The sequence below is a fragment of the Coloeus monedula genome, assembly GCF_965178545.1.
Source record: "Coloeus monedula genome assembly, chromosome: 9".
Lineage (NCBI taxonomy): Eukaryota > Metazoa > Chordata > Aves > Passeriformes > Corvidae > Coloeus > Coloeus monedula.
In genome coordinates this window covers 13,791,789-13,808,179 of record NC_138789.1, presented here as the reverse complement: position 1 = coordinate 13,808,179, position 16,391 = coordinate 13,791,789, and the positions used below count along the sequence as shown (strand labels likewise).

Here is a 16,391-nt window from a genome sequence, read left to right as displayed (position 1 = left end):
CACACATTGTGCTTATGCAGCTTTATCCTTTTTAAGCCAAAAACATGTATTAATGATCATTACATTTATCAGTGACATTAAAAGTAGAATAGAATATTCACATTTTTTAAAAAAATATTGATCACTTCACAAAATTAGTGCGTAGTAGGCTGCATGTAAAACAGACATGCCAAGATGCAGGCCCGGCAGGCTGGTAACTGCGCACATGTTGTACATGGGAAATGATCACAACTAAAGGGAGGCTGGCTTCATTAAAATGACACAGTTACTTCAGTTCATGGAATAATTCAATCTCCCTTAACAGTTTGGAGTAATTTCTGTAGATGTTTAAATAATAAAATGACTCAGTTGGCCAGTTACTTAGAGACGTCACAGAGGAAGCCAGTCTAAAACTAGAATGTTTCTGAATTTTTTGATGAGATAAATGTCTGCTCCTGCCTTTGTTCATAGAATCTTTTTTCCTGTGCACTTCCATAGAAATAAAATTAATCTAACTGGGTAAGATGTTTTATGGTTTCCTACATCAAAATGTCAATAAATACTACATTGCTAACACAGGGAACAAAAACAAGCCTTAAACAGATATCAATAATCAGAGGAAAACAGGCAGAGGAGGATCTCCACATGTATCATTTGGAAGCATTATATAATTTGCATGCAAATTAGACTGTTTTTTACTTGAAAAAAACCTATTAAAACACATAGGATCAATACTGAGAGACCAGAAGAAATTGCATTTACTATCAGGAAATGCTTATAGCATCCTTTCTTTCAATTCAATTCAGGAGCTTTTTAAATAAATTCATTATGCATCAGGGTGTTTTGATATTGCAGTTTTCTCAAAAACAATGGAGAATATGCATTATTATGCTTTCTGTAATAAAAATGAATACACTGACTTTATCAGAATTTGGAGACAGTGTGAATACTTTAAAAAGAAAAAAGAAAGAAGTCATAATTTCTTTTTCATCTGGATTTAAGTTTAAAAAAGGGAGACATAGCAAAATACATGGAAAAATATCACCACCTCCTATTCTAGTTCATGTTCCGCAATGGCTTTAAAATTTACTCAAGATGTATTGGATTAAAATATTTCCACAGACCGAAGAGTCCCTATTTAAAGTATGTTGTTATATAAGGAGCATTTTTCACACTGACACACACCAGTTCAGATATAACAAGAAACGCCCTCAGTCTGTCAGCCCCCCCAAATATCTTCCAAAGAAGAATGAACAAAACATAACAGCAACTTACCAAATCATACATATTCTATATTATAATGCTGATGATTTTTAATCAATCCAGAAATCTTTCACATCATTTGACTTGTGCCATCATAACAGGACTGTAATTTCACACAGTGTCACTATCTTTTTATGAAAAAGAATGGAAGAAATATCTTGTACTGTCATTTTGTCCTTTGTAGTCTAGAATGTGAGAGATTCCTTAATTGACATAGTGTCATCGCAGAAGTCTATTCTACATAATTACACTACGGCAACTGAAACCAGCTGTCAGCCATTCCATTACACTAAGTACAAACAGACATCTCAAGAAAAGTCACTGCTTCATGTGCATCAATTTAACATCATTCCTACTTTTCCTTTTAATTTTTTTTTTCTTTTCTTACTATTTTATTTAGTGACCTGAAATACACTAAGATTAACAGAGAAAGATGAATAAAACAGCACTTTCGAAAAACCTGGGGCCTCAAAGTAGTACTTAAAGATTAATTGTGATGCATATCTGTATATAATTATTACCAGTCACCTAGCAGCTTTCTGACTTTCACAATCTTTCATTGTATTAACCGTATCCCACCTACAGTATTTTACATAAGAACAGTGACTCGTCGTTTTCTACAGTCTTTGCAATGGCATATGGATGTCTTTTGTTAATTTAATCAGAGGTCCTTTGGCCCAGAAAAAACCCTTCATTCTGTTTCTCTCACCTGTCATAATCCTATGTCTCTCAACACCCTTTCTCTGTGGCAATCTTCTCTTCATTTATTTTCTCTTAGCAATTCCACAACTTTTTGTATCTTGTTTTCCTTTGTCTACGCACTTTTCATTTTTCTTATTTCTAATGTATTACCACAAACACATTTTCCTTTACTCCCTCTATCTCCCAAACTTCAGATTCACCCTTATCCCTTGGTAACCATCTCCATCATCCAGTTTGTTCCCTCTATGATTTCTCCTTTAAAAAAGCAGAATTTACTCTTGAAAATCCCACACAAATTTCCTTTGGTTTCATTTAAACCTAAGGATTCCTCTGAAATTCTAAAGCTTACCCTTGTGTTCCACAAGTTTCTCTCTACTGTTCCTAACATTCATTTCTCCCTCCTCCATTTCCCTTGCCAGTGTTTTGCACAGCCCAGGGACAACCTTTCACCTTTTATCCAGAGGGCAGCACGGCTTCGCTGATTTTGGGGGTTGGGCTGCTTTTCGAGTTTTTCAATATGGGGTTTTTATTTGGTTTGGGGATTTTTTGAGGGGCACTGGGTTCTTTTTTCTTGCTGTTGCTCTTTTTTTAATGCCAGCCTCCATACAGTCTATTAAAAAGAGATGACGTGTCAGTGCAAACGAGCTGATTTTTATTACTAAGGGATATGGGAGAAGATGGTCTTTCTGAACACAGAAGTAACTGTAGAGTCAATGTCAGGAATCACTGTAATAATGCATAGCTTGAAATGAAAATATAAGCGCTAGTAACAGAGGGCTACAGCGACAAAGTGAGTTCTACGAGTACAGATAACACAAAAGATACTCCTGTACCCCCAGTTCTTCATTACAGACTGAGACTATAAAGGCTGAGTCACTCACTCCTTATGCCTGTGCTGTGTAAAAAAAGTTAATATTCCCATGTGCATTAACAGTTGTTTTTCCATCTACTACTCAACCATAAAGGTGTCTGATAACAAAAAACTCCAAGACACTCTCACTGAGCAGTTCAAAGGCAGAGCATGTGAGGAGCTGTTGCTTTCTAAAGGTCCACTTCTCTGGCACAGTTTTGCTGAACAGGAGAAAAGATGGAACTCTACAAGTGTTCAGGCTGAGAGATGCTTCTGGGAAATAGTAGGAATTTCTGCTGCTGTAAAACATTTGCTTGTGCCAGTCCTAAAGGATGACAAGTGTTAAAGCTCCATTTTACAAATTCCTTCTTGCTTTGACATATCAACATAGGGAAAGGAGGGCATAAAATCCTAAAATCATTCCTGGTAGTCCTTCAGGGCTAGGGGACAAAGCTTCTCCTGCAGCAGCTGAACATGTTTGGATTCTTTTAGTGTATTTTTTTTCTTTTTAAAGAAATAAACAACTAAGACAGTACTAGTTCATTATAAAACAAGGAATATACATTTTGCAGTGTGGTGGTATTTAAAGAGGACAGCTGGAAGTCAGAACACTTGTTTGCCATCTTTTGATATTAAGAAATAAATATAGTAATGCATGCCTGGTGAATTTGAAGTCTGGTCTGAGAGACACAATTGCAAGCAGTCTTTGTGAACTGAGAAACACGAACTGGGAAGACACAATAGAATAGACTGTACCTTTATAAAGTGGAGTTGTAATCCAGTTTGTATGGAAAAAGAGAGTGGAAGTTGTGCCCTAAACTCTACTGAGTCACAGCAGCTAACACAATACAGCGTAAGTGACATCCTTTCTCTCAAAGAGGCTCAAGGCTCATTGAGTCTGGCAACTCAATTACCCTCTCAACCCAGGAACAACCCTCCTCCCCTGTCCCTCTTCTACTCCAGAGCTCAGGTCTAATGGCAGAACAGCCAGAACAGCTACATTGTACATGGCCTGTAAACATCTAAAAAGCCTCAGGCTTAAGAGAACAAGAATCGCTGACCCTTTATGATTGCTATTGCCATTTCCCAACAAAACAAACTGCATACAATACAGAGGTTTTAAATACCTGACAAAGTAATTCGTTTTCAGCATACTACTGTCTAAATAGTTTAAATATATTAATATATAACATTAAATATATTAATAATGAATCATGTTTAAATAAATACCTGCATGCAATACTGCTTACACAAGGATAAGGACAGGGAATTTATTGAACACAATTTTCTCTAAACAAGTAGAAGGGTAACCAGCTGAAGTGAGTTACTCAAGTGGGTGATGAGATTCAGAAGCAGGACATGGACTGCAGTAAGTCTAGAAAAATGTACCTCAATTCCCTGACTTTATTGACCTCAAACACCTGAACATTCTACGTTTCACCTATTTATTTTTTGCTAGAAGCTACCATACATATTTACAAGCTTTTAGATTAAAAATGGAAGTTTGTTTATAAGATGAAAACAGCAAAAACAAATTTATCATACTGAAAACGATCTTCAGTGACATGCAAAATATCCTTGATCATCTTAAGCAAGAACTTCAGTGACAATAATGCAAAAAATTTCATCAGGCTGAATATTCAGACTGCTGAATGATAATATCTAACTTATTATTTCAATAGAAGTTTAGCAAAATGCATAACAAAGTGAAACCATTTTCATATAATTACTTACCAGTTCCATTAAAGACTTTCAAAATTATAAATGATACATTTTAGTGCTCAAAAGCACACCATTCTTGTCTCCTATCTGCTCTAAAAGTCTGTAGAGCAGGTACCACCACAGCAGCAGAATGAAAGATGGCAGAGGACACCACAGGAGCAGCTCTTGTAGTGGGCTCTCACACAGATTCTGCCAGGTCATGACTTCAGGTGAATCATTTCAACTTTTGGTACCCAGCTCTCAACTTCTACCTTGTACCTATTGCTTGCTTGACAGAAAGCAAGGAGTTTCAAAGTGCAGTACTGTAAAAACAGCAATACACAGCTACAACTATAAAACAATTCCAGTAATAAAGTAAACCAGAAGAATTTCCTGTTATTTTCTGAAAAACAGAATTTTTTATAAGAGAGATTTTCTAGCAAAGGCATCAGAAACTAATACATTAAAAGGAAAATTCAGCCCAGCATATTGCAGCCATCAAGTCAAGGCTGGGTTCCCTCTATGCACTCATCCTTAAGTTGCTTGGGACACAAATTACAGGAGGCATAGCCACTGGCATGGAGGCTACAAATACAAAAACATAGAATGGTTTGGGTTGGAAGTGGACCTTGAAGATCATCTAGTTCCAAACCCCCCGCCATGGGCATGCAGGACTCTCTAGCCTTGCTCCTCAGCCCATGAAATCAGCTACTTGCTAAGCGTATCCCACTGGGGGTTTTACTCATTTCTAATTTTGGGGGGTTTGTTTATTTGGTTCCGTTTTCTGGATTTTAGTTTTAAAGTCAGCATCAGAGCTGTTGCAGAGAAATGCTTCCACAACCATGCTATGTAAGATTTCTTCTGATATGGTAAGGAGAGAAACAAGAGCGTAAGACTGTATGTAAACTCACACTTGAAACTTGACTTAACAGAAGCAGTGCTGATTTAGGCATGCAATTTTCCATCCTAACATCTTTAACAGCAAAAACCAAATATCTGACTTTTCAAAACTTCCTGTATGTGAATGCTTCCTGCTGCCTAGACAACAACCAGACATCAACATGAGGTAAAAGCAGTTACCCAAGCTGTGGTATACCTTTTATAAAAGGTTTCAGAGGGGATACAGAGGATATCGATAGGTAGGGATAGGGCCAAAAAAGACATGCTATGATTACATTTCAGTAATTTAAGATACTTTGGGTTCTCCACAAAAAAAACCCAAAAAACAAAACAACCCCAACGTTATATCTCCTCAGAGAATAGTAATAAGCTGCAATTCTTTTCTACAGCAGGATTTGCTGATAAAACACCAAGTGATCAGGTCACCCTGCAAAAACAGTGTCTTACCAAGCATCTGCAGCTTCCAAGAGGATTCAAAAGCCATCATCAAACAACCCAAATTCCATAGGGTTGATCCACCTCCCTGACCATCTGACAGGTTAAATCTGGCCCTATTAGAATCAGTAAGAGTGTACCCATTGGCTTCAGCAAGGCAAAGACTTTACTTCAAACCTTCAAAGCAGTTTACTAATATTATTCCAGTATAGCACTGCCAAAACACAACTCTACAGTCACCCCACCTTTATTGTCTCTACTTTGTAACAGAAGCACAGAATTCAAAATGAATCAGTCATTAAAATGACTTACCCTTTTTGTCAAGTTATAAAGGGGCATCATATTTTGGAGGCTGTTGGAGTCTAAGAGACCCACCGAATTTATTGTACCAGGATGCTGCTAGTGTTAGTTCTTTTCCTGACCTCTTCTATTGTAGTCTTCAATCCATCTTCCCTGGTTGCTTATTTCAAGCTTTATGTTTTGATAACTAGGCCCCTTTTCTTTCCTCAACAACATATCCCCCTATCCTACCCAAAGCAGTAGCAAAATGAATCCTCCATAAAAAAAGACCATCCTGGTAAAATACTTCCATAAAATTTGCTTTAGGTTTTCTAAACAAATACAGCACAATGATGAGACAGAGAGTAGCAGTTTCATTACTGCCTCATACCTTTCCTGCTCAGTTTGCCTGCTTCACGATGCCTGAAGAGGTAATAAGCAACAATATGCCACAAACTATACTGTGGTTGCAAACAGATGCCTACATTCATGAAAATAAATGCAGCAGTGACAGCATACAGATTATATAAGAAAAGAGTCTATATGCATATACTGGGCATAATGCCAATTACTGCAAACCACATCAACACGTAGTTACATGATAATTGATACACACATTTTAATATCGCCTCTTATCCCAATGTTTCTTGTTAAGGTGCAGAATTTACTGGTGTCTTCTCCATACCACACAGTTTAGTGAAAGCCATGTGGCTCTTCACTTGCACATGGAAGTGCTGCTGTTCCCCACACACTTCACTCAGTGTTACCTGTGCTGGCCCTTTCAACTGCATGTAACAGTGAGAAATGTTAGAGCACAAAAAGCAGACAGATAATCTTTATAGCACCCTCAGTAGATTATGAGTCTAGTTGGGCTCATGCAGACATAAGTCCCATGGCAGCTAATGATTCCATCAGATGGGAAGTAAGCTTTAAAAGGTACGGGGCAACCAATATCCAGTCATCTCTAGGCTATCCCTGATAGCATAATTAATCTTGTCACATCAACTATGCAGTAACCTTTATTTATTTCTATTTATGACCATTAAAAGTCTTTGTAAATCACAACTCAGAATAATGTTTTTAAGATTTCATTATGATCATCGTATAGTAGCCTATTAAGAAAAGGTACAGTACCTCCAAAGAGGGGGGCCCATTTATTCCTGTAGTATGTTATTAACAGTCCTAATGAGTGACTACACTTGCATTAAACAGAGCCTCTTACTATAAAGGACAAGGTAATATTCCTTGAGATTATTATCTTTATACCAAATTTCTGCCCATAGGAAATTTAAACTATAATCACTTCAAAAAAAAAAAAAAAAATAGAAAACCACCAACCCTCCCCACCTCCAATGAAAGGAGAGGCTTGTAACTGTAATACCTCAGGTAACAAAAAGGTTAAATAATGACATAATGGTCAGGTTTTTGAATAACATTGTATTTGAAAACCATTAATACCAAAAACTTCATAGAAAAAGTGACATGAAGAAATAGATCCGCACTATACACTATCTGTACAGGCACAGAAGAGAAGTAAAAATAATCAAAAATTAGCTAACTCAAACTTAAAAATGTCTGTTCTAAACACTTTATTTTGGAGACTTTACAAAGATAAGCCTTGAAATGCAATCTCACTCACAAACTGCAAGTAACTGCTGTTTTCTCCTGCCACGTACAACTGCAAGCCCGACTTTACCTTGTTTGCAATGCTTGTGATGAATGACTTGATGTCCAGATTAGTTGGGCAACTCTTCTGACAGGGGGCATCTGCACACTTTAAGCATCTACAGGAATAAAAGAAAATGTGTCAAGGAGACATAGAATACAAGTGCTGCCAATAGCGTAAGGTTTTCAAGTTAGCATGCTAAAAGATAAATCACAAGTAAGAATGCATAACACTTTCATAGAATTTCTATTTAAAACCTCAAAGCACTAAATTATCATTATTGACTGTTATCAAAACACAGATTAGTTATGTTTTGTTGACTGCACTTTACATAGGAAGGCAGAGGGTACCATTTACAAATACACAGACTCCAGCTGTCAAAGTATTAGGAAACTGTCAAATTACATAGAGGTGATTTTTTTCCCTGGAATCCATGATTGTTAAACTTCTGACCAGCTCATTTTTCTATTGGAAAAAAATCTGTGCTGTAACTCTAAACTTATTAATTAAGTTCTGGAAGTCTCACTATGGATTAAATTCTGAATGTTGGACACTCAGACATACAAAAGCAACAGTATTTCCAAAGAGGACGGAATTACTTTTTACTGTATGTCCAAAGAATAAGAATAGCTGATAAATTTTCAAGTCACTTTTCTATGAATTTTCTGCGATAAGTCTGTGACTTCTGAAAACAATTCAGTAGTCTTATGCATACTCCCAACCAAAATCCCTAAGACCTTCTTCCTGTCATTTCTAATGACAAAACCTAAGTGTATATTAAAACATCCTAAGTAATAAAGATTGATTTTCTATTTCTGCATAGTCATACATGGGGATGTAATGATCTGGTTGCCTGCACAAGTCCCATCTAAGGATTAAGTCCTCAAGACAGTCTACACAATGTGCATTAAGCAAACCTAACAAAAAAAAAATACATGTCAGCTGAAAAAGTAAAATGGTTCTCTATTAAGCACAAATGTATTAGCACACAGCCTTGGTTTTATAGATCAATGATTATCATAGGTCAAATGCCTCACTACTTATCTCAGAATTCGTTGGGTTATTCCAGATGCTCTTTTGATACTGCTTTAGTAACATACAGAATTAACGTAAATTGTGGGTTTAACAATCCATAGAAGATGAAATAAAATTTGATTTTTACATATTATTTGAGCCTAGATACTTACATAAGTTCCACAAGTCTACCTTAATTATTTTTATTCAGTGCTAGGTTGTTACAGTGGGGATTCTGTAACACGATGTATCAAACAAGGAGTCCCAGGGAAAAGAAATATATATGGACCGATTCTTGATAGCTGTTTCAGAGATGTTTATTTCCCCAGCCGCATGGCCGGGGCTCTGCCGAGGACCTGAGGCAATCACGGCACCCGAGGGTCCCTGCCCGTGCAGGGAACACAAACCAACCCATGGGAACGAGGCTGAGCAGGGGCAGGGAAACCCCGTGTGTCCCCTCAGGGCCCCTCTGCCAGGGCTGCACGGCAGGGGAGGAGACCCCGACACTAGGTAAGAACATTGTGGAACTGCCTGGGACAGAGTCTTTTAAAACACAGAAAAGCTGCAAAAGTCCAGTGGACTATATACAAAGACATGAAGAGCACATTAAATGGAAGGAAATTATGGAATACCTGCAGCAAAACACTGGTCTGACTTTGTCAATCACACACATCAGGGTTTTTTTGTTGTTGTTTTTTCAATTAAGGGTGGAATACGAGAGAAGGGAAAGCTAGTTAAGTAAAAGATTAATTAACCTTTCATCCTATTATTCATTATCCTCTAGCTGGGTATTGCAGACAATATGGCACCAGCAAAATTTGAAGGCACATGTGGTAGTGGCTGTTTGGATTTTCTCATAAGACTAGTCATGGACAAAAGGCTCCAGAGGATATACTTAAAGTAAACAGGGCTCACAGGCTGCAAAAGATGGGAAACCTGCAAAAGCCAAATCCGGGTTCAACACCACAGTGGGTTACTAATTCACCAAACTGGGATGTCAGAAAAGCATTGGCAGGTTTAGCTGTGGCAGGTGAACATAACACTGCTCAGCACTACCTGTGACAGGTACGTGTTAGAAGGGGCTTAACAAGCAAAGGTGGGACTGGGGGACCTCAAAAGGCTGTGACCAGAGCACTGAGTCAAGAGGATGCTTTTAGCATTCTAAGCAGACAAGAATTTCTCTTCTTTGAAAGAAAGCAAAGTTCTAGTACTAGAAGCCAGCAAAAAAGGAGATGCACTAGACAAAATAACAGCACAATAAGGGCTCAGATGAGCAATTTGCCTGTGTAGGCAGTAAGGAAATAACAGAACTCAAAAATCACACAATTAAAAAAGATATCAATTCCATTACGACTTTTTACTCTTCACTTTCCTCAGTGTGGTTTTCCTTAAAATACAACAGTCCTGTATTCAAAATCAAAGGAACCACACTGAACGTAAAATACATTCTGTGGACCATATACAGAACAATCTCATGTCAAAACTGACTAGAATGGCACCTGGCAGGATAAATTGTGTACAGATTACTCGTTGAGACTAGAAAGCATCTTTACCAAATTATTTCTCTTTTGATTTTTGAGCTGCTTCACAAATAACAGCTGTTGAAAATGTCAGCTACTGGGAGGGGCAGATAATGCAAACTTGAATGTGAGCTTTGGGGAGGAGGGGAGGGTGCCATGAATATGCCAGTCCAGACTTTCTCTTATAATAATACCATCTTCCAGGCACTCTGCAGACTGAAGTGCACCAGGCTGCCATTAATCCCACTTATCACCATGACAGCTCAGTAATTACACTCCTGCTATAGCTAGGTACTGTAAGGTACAGTAGTCCTAATAAAACATCAAACACTGTGCTGAATGCATGCTGGTGAGGTGTTTTATTAAACCTGGGGGGTTGATCATCAAGTGACATAAGTGTTGACCTATTTTTCTATATGACAATAAATTATCCTTTGACCATACCATAATAGATATTACAGAGTGCATTTACTGTACAAAGGAGCAAAGGTATTGCATTCTGGTGAACCAGGCAGAAAGCATAAATAAAGTAGTTGAGTCACACACCAGAAAGTTATTACATAAATTGCTGTAAGTGATTGATCCTTTCAAAAATCACAGGCAAAATACCGTGCTTAAGGGAATACACCAACAATTACCATGAGCTTCAGTTCCACATGCATATACTGCAATGGAGAAACATTAAGTATTATACTTCCTTCCTTTTTCTTCAGCTGTCCTCCCACCCTGTGAAATCCCACCTTTCATTTTACAAGGTTATTTTATTATTATGATTTTGGTTCAAAATATTGTAAATAACAAATTAGAAATTGAGATTAAATGTTTCTAATTCACCTGTTAACTCCTAGCAAATTAAATGAAGAGGTGCATGGTCACTACTAAAAAAAACCCGAACAGCATTCTGGACTACATATTGACCTGTGCTAATCTGAGAATATAAATCTCAGCATTTCTTAAAAATATAAGAAAAATCCTACTGACTATCAGAAAGCACCTTATATTATGAATTTTTCTCCCATTTGTTCATGGAACAGCATCTCCTTTAGAAACATATAAGCTGTGTTGAATCTTAAAAAACACCACATTCACTTCACATGCATATTAATTTCCATATAAAAGGCAACACCATAGTCTTTGCACTGCAAAAGAGAAAAGGAAGCCATAGCCAAGACTAATTTTCAGTTAATAGCTTTTGTTGTATAGTTGTTGAAATATTACCCAATATTTTATCTTAAAGTTAAGATCTCTGACCAACAGTACCATTTCCAGGCACAGACCAGCTCTTAACACACTTTTGCTTCTAAACAAAGAAGGGCAATTTAGTTGTATTGTTACGTAAAAATGCAGCAAACAATTCTCTATACAACTGGCAATAACATCACCTGAAGTGCAATCACATGAATGCTGAAAGGCTGGGTGTGCAACAGATAATCCTGAGTAATATTCCACAGCAAATTGTACTGATAACTCATCAAATCTTCATGTATCACAAAACAGACCAAATAACCTTTATTATGGTTACTGTTGGCAGAGGTTTAGAAGCAAATTGAATCCTAATTAATTTATGCAGGTTTCTGCAGGACATAGTAATTTTGAAAAAAGGCTTCCAGCTCTACTACTTGTAGAAATTTCTAAAACTTTATCCACTGCTCAGAGAAATAGCCCAGATGATGTTCTATATGTACTTCCTGAAGCTTCGGTCAATTAACTTTAAGAAAGTAGTAGAGCTAATTGCACCCAATAAATAAGAGGCCAGTTTGAACAGGAGACCCAACCTTGACCCAACCAAGGCTCTTCTTGGTTCCAAGTCTCTTGCACACTCTAAACTCTGAACTGGGGACAGTAAGTACTGAAATAAGAAAGCTGCATGTCAGGAAGAAATTAATCTATTATTCCCAAATAAATCTAAATCCCAAGTTGAATGCCCATTGCCTTGACGGCAAAAGTGAAGAGCATTAGATAGATTTTTCTCTTGAGGTTCAATCTTTTAATTACTCACAGCTAATTTTGTAGAATTTAGGCCTCCTTATCCCCATTTGGACTTGCTTCTTGCTGCACTGAAACAGGGTCAAGAACAAACCTAAACAGAAATTTCAACATCTATAGACTCATTTCAGAAAGGTAAGAGACGTCAGGATAAAGATCCACTACATAAATGGCAAGCAATTGGTGAAAACCTACTGTTGGCAGCTGTAAAAAGAAAAAAAAAAAGCTGCCATTGTTTTCCTAATGAAAAACAACCAACCAACCACACACCCTAAACTAACATTCACAGAGAAAAATCCCACATCCTTCTGTCTTCATGTTCATTGCATGCACTGGATAGAAGAAGAGAAAAGGATTATAAATATTTTGCCAGGTGTAAATACCAAAACACCACAAAAGTTGATATAAGGGTTTGATGAGTACCAAAGACATATGATACTTACAGGAATATTCAAAGTCAAGAAACAGAAAAAGAATTCTCACATGCAAGGCTAAGCTCTGTTGTGTATGTGCAATGTGGCAAAGATGACAAAATCTTAAATTAGAATTGGCTATGAAAACAATTTTGGGCTATAGGAAAAACAGATCTAATTGCCAAGAAATACCTCTGAACACAAAAGGCACCAGAAACTATACAAAACATAGAAATACAGGCAAGTAGATACCCTGGTCCTGGATATGTAATACTGGGTGAAAGGCAGCAGTCTTTCAGGTTATATTGCAAAATTACATGTGACAAATTCTATTTGTGAGAAATGCCCAGCCTGTTAGCCTGTTAGCACAGGAGCCATAAGAAACAAACAAAACATTCAATATCATGTAAATTTGCAATACTAGTTCGTATCTAAAGAAAGAGGGAAAGACTCCCACATTGTCACTGTTGCCTCTTCAGTCACCTGAAGTCCCTTAAGCCTTCTGCAGATCCATAATAAAATGGCACTACTTCTCTGTCAGTAAGTTCACATGACCAGAGGAAGCAAATTTTAAATAGAGGCACTCTACAGGATTAGAGACAGACATGACATTGCTGCTGGCAGTAACAGGACGTGTAAGGGAGGTGCTTTTTATCGAAAAGAAGAAATGATCAGAGTTGAAAGTTAGTCTTCAGACACAAAAACCTCCTACCCTAGTGCAGAATAATGGCACTTACAGACAAAGTTATTTTTGGACACTTAAGAGGTAGTGAATCATATGGACATAGGCTCCAAATCATTCTATTCATCAATGCCTCATCTTTCTCTTTTCTTCTTTGGCACTCCACACAGCCATAATTCTTTTCTCATCTACTTCTGAATCCCCTTTGAGTGCAGGAACTCTCCTCTCCTCTTTGCTTCTGCTTCGCTGTCTTCCTGTTTTCTGTAGTCTTTTTTCCCCATTCATCTGAAACTTTTCCACTTCTCTGTCCTATAACTTTTTATCATCTTTCATCATAACTTCATTTTAATGGACAATGTTAATAATATAAGAAAAGAAGCCACTGTCTGACATTAGGTATCTATGACAGTGGTGTAGGAGAGTGTGCACCAGTCACTTTACAGTCCATTTTCTGAGTTTTTGCCAACTACCATCCAGCCCTTCAGAAACCTCCATTTCTGCACTAAAACCATCATTGCCTAATGCCATGTCTTCTGCATACTCTGGACATAGCTGTCTTGGTCTGTGATCAGACACACAAATGGAGGCTAGCAGAGGAAAAGTAGGTTGGTGGGATTTCCTCTTAACCCCTTTCTGAGCAGTAGGAACACTGCCAGGCTCTGCCCACACTGCACCATAGGGAGCAGCCTGCTCCAAGTCAGTTCATGGGAAATGATATTCTCCTTAAATTCCTCCTGTTGTTTTACTGGGACACAGAATTTTTCACCAATCATTTTGCAATATAACCTAAAAGATTGCTGCCTTTCACCCACTTCATTTATATAACTTGTATATCATTACTTTAATCATATTTCACCAATTTATAATGTTGCTGAATAAAGCTGTTATATAAATAAGAGGGATTAAAAATAGAAAACACAGTTCAGCTTACAGGATACTGTAGCACAAAGCATGTCTATCAGCTGAGGCCAAATCAGAAAAACTGTATCATCCTTTTGACATATTAGAAATCAAAACTTTTATATATATATGATGAAGCTCATTTCAACCATCCATTACATTAATTCTAAGCATGGTCCCCTTTTTCTCATTTCATAGTAAGCATTATGAAATTGCTATGTTTTCAACAGTATTAACCAACATTCAATATTCATTAAACTGCCCCAGAAAAACTATGTCTAGTTAAAGGTTTTATTGTTGCCAACAACATATTTTTATTTATATATTAGAGTTTTTAGAGTTACAAAAACAAAATACTTAAAAGTCAATCTGAAACTTCTCTGTTAACACTGATTAAATTTAACACTACATATTAATTAGTATTTTGTCATCATCAAAGGAACACAATATAGTTTCTTGATTATAAAAATAAACTTGATAGTACCCATACTATTCCAGTAGTGCAAAAGACACACAAGAAACACACTTGTTGATAAAACACTGATAGTACCTATTTAGACCTCAAACTGTGCTCTTCAAGTCCTTGAAACCAGCACTTTACACGCCAAACCAGCCACTTGTGGCCCAGCCACACCTCGCCTTACGGAGCTTTTAAAGCGGGTACATTTATGTTCACCAGAACAGTGATCCCTTTCACATAAGAGACAGCTGTTACACGATGTTCAATATCCTTTTAATCCTCTATAGACCATAGCCAGAAAGGTTGACAGAACTGACAGTTTTTATTATGGCTTGTCCTGTACACAATAATCTTCTTTCGCCTGGACTATTCTCCCAGAAGCGTTACAGATTTTTTGACTTACATCAACGATCATTTCTAGGGTTTTTAGGAGATAAGAAATTATTTTTATGTGGCATGACTCTTGTCCTGTGTAAATTACCTTTCCAAAATATGAAACACCTGTTGTCTGTTTATCTTAATGTCAATAAAACTGCTCTGGATTCATTTCTGGATTCATACTTTACAAGTTTAGTCAAAGAGGTTTTTTTCTCCCAAAATGCCTTCATCATCTATGCACATCTTACAAATGCCACTCTGTTCAATATATCATTAATATCAAGACCACACATCTACCATTTATTTGCACTGAAAACATTGATTACATTTAAGAATAACATACATAAACAATCTATGATACAAAATAACCTAACTAAAATGCATTAATTGAAAATTAAAGAAAATGTTCTCAGTTGAAAACTACAAACCCAGAAGAAATGGATTTACTCACAACCTGTCTAGAAATTTAAGCAATTCTACCACAATTAACAGAAGAGTGATTTAAATAAAGAACTTTTGTGGAGAATTAGACTTGGGAAAGGCAGTAACAGCATAATAAGCTAAAGCTTCCCTTTTTAGGATCTGAGCACCAAAAAATTCCCCACTTTTCTCTTTTCCATCACCCTGCAATTATCCACAGATCTGATCGAATGCTGATCTATAACCCTGCCACTCACAAATCAGCTGCACTGCTCTCTGCACACACTGTGTTCCCACCATTTCCAAACTCCTGATGCTATTAGCAAGGGGCAGAAATGTGGGAGAAAGGGAGAAAAGAGGGCAAAAGACCAGGAGGTTTTTTTTAGCTTTGCTGTTGGTGTCACCTGAATATTTGACCCTACACAGGGCATACTCGGGAAGCAGGCAAAAGCACAAATTAAGTCATTGAATTTTGGATTTTAAAAAAAAACCAACAAACTTCAAAGGTTCCAATTGCTCACTTTCAGATTTGCAGAAACAAAAAATAATTATCCGTTTTGGCTGCAACTACAGTTTAGAACTCCAGAGAAAATTAAGAGGTCAGTCACCTTTCTACTGTGAACATGGTAAAGATGCTTCTTCCAATGGAGGAGATAAGTCATTGATCCCAGATGACCACCTTTTTCCGAGATTTAAAACTTGGAAAGAAAGCCAGAGCTTCCTAAGTAAACCTCAGTCCTTCCAGACAGGGAACACTCCAGTTCATTGTCAAACTGCTTAACTGTGCTTCATTTTAATACATGTAGTCCCCAGTGGGACTCAGTCAGATCATTCAGTTGCTTA

General features: G+C 37.2%; 1 protein-coding gene across 1 annotated transcript in view; it reads right to left on the bottom strand.

The window, feature by feature from the left end:
• Nucleotides 1-16,391, bottom strand: part of DPYD (dihydropyrimidine dehydrogenase) — a 348,807-nt gene that overhangs the window by 248,195 nt on the left and 84,221 nt on the right. Inside the window, exon 4 of the mRNA XM_082286925.1 lies at nucleotides 7,806-7,893. Coding sequence (XP_082143051.1) covers nucleotides 7,806-7,893 — 88 coding nt within the window. The remainder of the gene's footprint in view (nucleotides 1-7,805; nucleotides 7,894-16,391) is intronic.